A 6,835-nucleotide genomic window follows, 5' to 3' on the forward strand; every position below is an offset into this window, starting at 1 on the left:
TTGGACTGCCGAGGCCTCTGCCTTTGCCACCCAGTCCACATACCACAGAACTTGATGGACCCTTCTGTGTTATGTGGGTCCACAGGAGGGCTGGCCTAAAGGGCTACGGTTTGATAAGCTAGTCCCCCCGTTTCCTGGGGCCTAACTCCAGGGTAGGGCACTGGTAACCCACTGGGAGGAGGCTCCAGGGCAGACACACGCTCAGTTCACTCAGCTGGCTCGATGTCACTCTATAAGTGACGGAGGAGGTCAGAGAGAGGGAGGTCTGGGCTTCTCTGCTTAGACTGGTCGTCAGATCCAGCAGAAAAAAGATGGATGAATGGAGGATGGAGCAATGGATCGATCAATGGAGGAGTGTACTAAGTGCAATAAAATGGTTTTGTGATTCCTCCATTAAAAAGTAAAAAACTGTGCCCTTCATGGTTGTCTCCTTATGTGCTGCAGGGAAACCCAGTTCTGTTGGTTCTGCCCATTTGCAGTTTCACTATGCTCAGGGACCAAACATAAACCTCTGTGTGCGACTGGCCCGCCCTCGATCAAGGATCATCACTTCTTATGACCGCTTTGGTTAACCACAAACCCCAGAGATTATGTTCTTCAGGAGCCTGAGGAGACTCGACAGGTGCACAGGGACCTTCAAGGGGATAGTGGCCAAATTTGCATTTATTGTATTTGCACCTAATAGGTCACAAAGATTTTGAAGGGTTTTTATTTTTGTTAATATAAGCATCCTTCACATGCTGCGCATTAAATACTTTTATTTCGACCTGACAAACACCAAGACCTCCAAAGATGGACAAATATTTCTCGTAGGACAAATATGATTTGCCTCTCAAGCAGCTGCAGAGTTTGTGTTTGTCATCAGGTCGTGTACACACAGTGGTCCACTGACAGTATCTGCAGATGCTGGTATTATTGACTCAGTCAAGCTGTTAGCGGAGCTTTTTATCGTGACCTCAGGGCTCTGTTGGCTTAAGTGCATCCTCATCCTCTTCCCATAAAACAGTATTTGTTGATTCCAAGCTTATTAAAGGACTTCTGGAACTAAACACCAGCTCTTCAAAGGAAAGAACCTCGGGGAAGGCAGTGACCTTTTCAGAGCGGGCTGGCTAAAATCTTCTAGGCAGCACCACCTTAAAAGACTTGACTCTTATTCAAAAGACACGTTTTTCTTTTCAAACCAGGCAAATGTCATGTGCTCTCATGTCAGACTCAGTGTTGCAGTCTTTGGCCAGGTGTTTAAAAACTCCGTACAGAGTCTGGTGGCTACACATATTTAACATATTTTGAAATATTTACACCCAAGAGACATTTCCAGGAATGATAATAATAATTTGACTGTAAATGTATCTTTTCTTTCCCCTCTCATAATATTACAGATTCCTTTTGGACCTACCATTCTCTCAGCCACTGGTTTCCACACTTGTCTGTGTGATCTACTGAAAGAAAATAGCATGCTCTGGTCCACTTAGGCCTAAAGCATTTTGGGCTAGGAAAGATGTGGATTGATGTACATGAATGAGTGTTTTCAGCCTCATGTAGCAGCAATGAGGGAAGGACGAGCCGTTGCCAAGATCCTTCATAGTCAGCACAAGCATAGTGACGAGTCATGAACGTTATGTACCGTCATAGGCTTATGTGGACCTGAGGATATTCTCATTATAATCATAATGAGCCAATAACATGGTAGCTACTCCAGATCACCTGCTGAAGTTCAAACTGAGCATCAGAATGGGGAAGAAAGGTAATTTAAATGACTCTGAATCTGGCATGGTCTGAGGATTTAACGAACTGCTGATCTACTCAGACTAATAAGTAACAGTTTAAAGTGAGTTTGTTAAAAAATCACTCGTAAAAAAGTAGAATAGTAAACTAAAAGTACAGACTTTACATAAGTACTGTAATGTTATATGCATTTAAAATAGCTCAACATAACTGATGTTAAGCTCTAATATTGTCTGTATTTGCCGAGAAGAAACGGTAACGTTGTCTAAAAATGGTCAAAATAGGAGCTAAATAAATAGAATGTAAATTGTACTGAGGCTAAAAGGCTAATGAATAGATGTTAAATAAATCCCTCAGCACAAACTTACCTAAGCACTGACAGTTTGTCTGGATGAAAATAATTATCATAGCAATAACCTCTTTTATATCATAAGTGTTGAATGGGATTCCACTGAAAAAATAACACATTGGCGCTCGAGAGGTGACGTTAATGAAAGGGTAGCGCGCAGACCCGCCTGCCAGATGAAAAAGGCTGAGTTACATTGTGTCGGCCTTACTTCCTCTGGGAGGTGAAGCGCATGCCAAAGTAACAGAGATCATTAAATTTTAGTGTGATGACTTGGTTAGGATGAAGATTTGGTTAGTTTTTGGTTGAGTAGTGGTTGAGGTTAGCGTGAGGGGAACTGTTGGCAATAGGTGGAAGTAAATGTAATATACTCTGAAGTGGATGAAACATGACTGTGTGTGTGCGCGCACAAGTGTTTGTGCACATTCACTTGATGATGTTTAAACGAGTGGCCTCAGCTGTCTCAACAAGTTAAATAACCTTCACAAACACAGCAGACAGAGAGGCAAAGACCAGCAGAAAAAAGCAGAAACACAGAGAAAGATAATTCTAGGTTAGAAACTTCCTTTGGGATATTTTTCTCAGAGAACGGTTTGATCAGCATAACTGTGTTCTTTCTTTTTTTCTTTCAGCATTTATTTTGAAAAGAATTGAGATGTTTGGTGGTCTCATAAAATCGCAGCCAAAACAGGGCAAGTATGTAATTTTATAATGATAATGAACTCCTAGCTCTACATGAAAGATGCCCTGAGGAGGGAACTGATGGAAGCAAACCACAGAAAAGCAGGCAGCTAAATTATGAATTGTAACCTAGAATTCAGGCCTGACTTACCTTTTCCTTTTCGGTTCATGCAAGATGATAACACACCTGCTCTTGTATAATTATCAGTGCCAATGATTTAGTCCTGCAGGATGTCACAAGGTTTATTTGTTTATCTACAATTTCTTTTTTTAACTAGGTGAAAACCAAAGTAGACGGGCCACCGGCAGTGAGCCCCACGGTAGGTCCTTTTTTTGTTAGTGCTAACTGTTAGCATATTACATGCTAGGCTAACAGCGCTAACAGGTTAAGGCTCAGCCATATTAATATGCTTATAATAAAAGAATTGAAATGTTTTTCAGTTTATCTGAACCTGTTCTTTGGTAATGAACCATAAAGTGTTAGGAAGTGTGAGTGTTTAGCTACGTCTGATCTGATGGTCAACGTAGAGAATATTTCAAATGCTCTCATGCTGTCTATGTAGCAGTTCACACATGGTTGTGTTTGTACCTAATGAATCCATTCTCACCCCCCAATGCTTACACAAACATATATACTCAAAGATCCAAACTACAGAGGAAGCAGTCAAGATGTGTCCGGATATCACAGATCGTCTGAGGGTCCTAGAGCAGGAAGTTGGCCGCTACAGAGAGGAATCCAGGAAGTCACAAGCTGAAGTGGAGAGGCTGATGGGAGCTTTAAATGATGCCGAGATGGACAAATCCTGCAAGGAGAAAAAAATCTCTGATCTTGAGAGGTGAGGGTTTAAGGAATTCAGTCGGTTTCGTAACAAGTCTGTGTGTTCTTAGAGTGTAACCGGATCTGTGTGAGGCCTCAGCTCATTCCTACATGCTGTATTTATAAAGGGGTAATCCATGAAATATAAACTGTCTAGATTGAGTCGTCCTAGCACTTGAAACCACTTTTATGTTGCCATTCTTTTGGCCTGATGTAATCAGTCCAGAAAATGAATGCGACCTGTTTAAATATCAGTCTAATCATTTAACTTAATGTCTTATTATTTGTTTTTGTCTGTCAATGTCTGCAGACATGGGTAAGTAGATATTTAGTGTGCCCGTTAACCCCACCGTCATAATGCTGCTCACGCTGCCCATGATCATTACGTTGACATCATGCTGTGGTTGCTGGCTCCTTTTAAACTTTCTCAGGTATAAAGTTGGAAATTGGGGGATTGACTGTATCTGAGCCTCAGGAAGCTTAGACTTGACTGTCTCGTTGGGGCAGTAAATGCATAATCCATTTATGGTCTTCATTCCTGTCACAGTAATAACACAATGAGAGACTTTATATGCTTCCTGTGGAGACATATAGCTTCTCTTTTGTGTTGACGTCTGCAAATCTTCTTTGCACACATTTCAATCCTGTCATCAGTGCGGTCATCTGTGTTTTCTCATATCAAATTATCCATATGTGTGTTTATATAAATGTCTTTGCATTGCTTCTGACTACTGTCAATGCATCCTGTGACGGTGTTTGTGTGTGTGTGAGCGAGCATTCGAGTTTGCCAGGCAGGCAGCCAGCGGCATGCCAGTGGGAGGTTTTTGTATCCAGCCCAGACACTGGATGTTTATACTACTCTGTTTATTACTGGCACAGTGCTGCTCAATTATCATCTGATTTATGGATTGGCATGGTGTGTATATGTACCCAAATGAGTAGTTGTTTAGTGCCAAGGCAGAAGTACAGTATGTTAGTGTTTGTCTGCATATTTATTTCATACAGTGTGTGTGTGTGTGTGTGTGTGTGTGGGTGAAAAAGAAGCACAGAAATGTGTACAGAGAATGTTTTTGAGTTTGAAATGTGATATTTAAAGTGGTGTTTAGGCGTGTGTCTGTAGATTAATAGTGAATCAGTCTTTTTGTGGATCACGGGCTGCAAAGATGAGTTTAAAGAAATATGAAAACAATCATTTTTCACACACATTGGCTTCATCAGGTGTGTTAACACTTGTTCTGGTTCTGAATGGTTTGGAATCAGTTTGCATGGCTGTGTGTTCTGGATCCAACAGTTTCCTGCCTCATTCATTACCCATTTTACAGACTGGCTGCTCTGGCATGGAAACCATGCGCTGACTCAAACTCTGTGGGAACTCCTGAGCATCAAGTAATAGGAAAGCAGTAGCTCCTGCAGAATTTGTTCACACACTCTACTCTGTTTTTCCGTGCATCTCTGCAAGAATGGATGTTTTTGTTTTGTTTACATTTTTCTGCCATTCACTTGCAACTTCCATGACCTGGTCACGCATGCTCATCGCGCTCGGTGCATGTGTAGTTTCCGTGCATGTGGGTGTGCAGCGATTTCTGGGCCGCGAACGTTTTGGATCGTTGGAAAAGTTCCTTTTCCCCTCAGCTCATCCATCTTATTTGGTCCCCCTGTCTCATTAGTGTCAGCCAGTCCCTGCTATCAGCACGAACCCTCACCTCTGGTCGGCATGCACAGGTCAGAGGTCACATGCAAGCCGGCCTGTGAGATCAAGGCCCATTGTAGTCCTGCAGAGTTGCTATGAACACACAGAATAGTTGTTTGTACAGTAGTTGTTAGCATGTGTGTCTGCTATAGAAAATTGTGGGGCATCAAATCGTGTTAGTTCTCAGTGCACCTTTTGATTTAACAAAGACATTAAACAGAAACAGAAGAATTTTTGCATATGTGTTTCTGCACATGTGTTATATGAAAGCATGGGCGGACGAGTGTGCTGATTGGACTTCTGTTGCAGAGCATGGGGAATGCAGCTTATCTGGGCAGAGGATGAATGTCTTTTTAATCAGAGTGTTTCTGTTGGAAGTCAGTCAGATGACCTATTAACCACTATCTGAATGGAGAGGCAGAACAGATGAGGAAATAGACACTTTCTCATCCAGTTGGCAGCGAAGCAAAGAGAGTCAAAGATGGATGGAGCTAACAGGCCATTGTAATGAATACCTTCCAGCACAGGGGAGTCTCACTCGCAGCTTGTTGATTGCTTAGTGATCTACTCTGAGTCATCAGTGATAACATTACGGTGGTTTATGGGTGACGTTGTATTTACTGTTGTTAGTGTACAGTAGATGTAAAGCTAATCAGTGACATTGAACAGGCTTTGTGGAACGTATCAGCATCACACTAATGCTGATGGATTTGTTTAACAGATCTCTCGCACTTATAGATCTCTTCAAGCAGTCGTCTGTGTGATGGACTAAAAAACAAAACAAGAAAACCCCCCAAACATTTTTTGGGACTGACATACTTGGAAGTTAAGAACAACTTGTGGGAATTAAAATACACGAGGTTTTAATTAACTTTCAACATGATGCCAAAGAAAAAACACTGAACTGGAGTGTTTCAGCAGTTTCACAGGTTTTAGGAATAAATTGTGGCATGAAACATAAAGCCTTAATTCTTCTTTCTCCTTTGCTTCTTGCCTCCTTCACTCATAAACTTATAATATTAATTGTTGGAATTATGTTGTATGGTTTTCTCGATGCTTGGACAGCCCCATACTTTTAAAATTTGGGGGCTAAACTTGAAAAATAAATCAGCCGTCCAGTCTCACAGTACCACAGCTACTGACGATGTAAGACCTGTGGTATGTAAGGGAGGGTTGCAGGAAAAGGGAGTCCATGTGTGTTCGTGTGTGTGTGCATGTATTTATGTGTGTGAGTCTAAAGTGAGATTGTCGAGTGAAGATGTAAGGAGAGGATGACAAACAAACGCACACATAAACACATGCATGTCATTTCTGGCTGCATTACTGTGAACATAATCAAACTCCAGGTGCTGATACACTCATCACCTCTGCTTATAATATTTATTTATTGATATGTTTGTAAACAGCTTTTCTAATGCAGGTGTGGGTTTTAAACAATGATTTTAACCTGAAACTTGCTGTTAAATAGATGAAATATGCAGCACTGTGAAGAAATGTTGAGCCAGCCCTCATGTCTCGATATTTTGTGAAGAAAATGGGAATTAGGTGCAGTGATTACATTGAGATACAGTATATA

The 6,835-nt window shown here is 41.4% G+C and overlaps 1 protein-coding gene across 1 annotated transcript in view; it reads left to right on the forward strand.

Annotated features, from left to right (window-relative positions):
- The window catches only part of LOC102793035 (ERC protein 2), a 158,419-nt gene that overhangs the window by 59,027 nt on the left and 92,557 nt on the right, over positions 1-6,835 (forward strand). Inside the window, exons 11-12 of the mRNA XM_087834055.1 lie at positions 3,031-3,072; positions 3,395-3,588. Of these exons, the coding sequence (XP_087690181.1) occupies positions 3,031-3,072; positions 3,395-3,588 (236 nt within the window). The remainder of the gene's footprint in view (positions 1-3,030; positions 3,073-3,394; positions 3,589-6,835) is intronic.

The sequence above is a fragment of the Neolamprologus brichardi genome, chromosome 20 (genome assembly GCF_056152115.1).
Source record: "Neolamprologus brichardi isolate AB-2024 chromosome 20, ASM5615211v1, whole genome shotgun sequence".
NCBI classification, from domain to species: Eukaryota; Metazoa; Chordata; class Actinopteri; order Cichliformes; family Cichlidae; genus Neolamprologus; species Neolamprologus brichardi.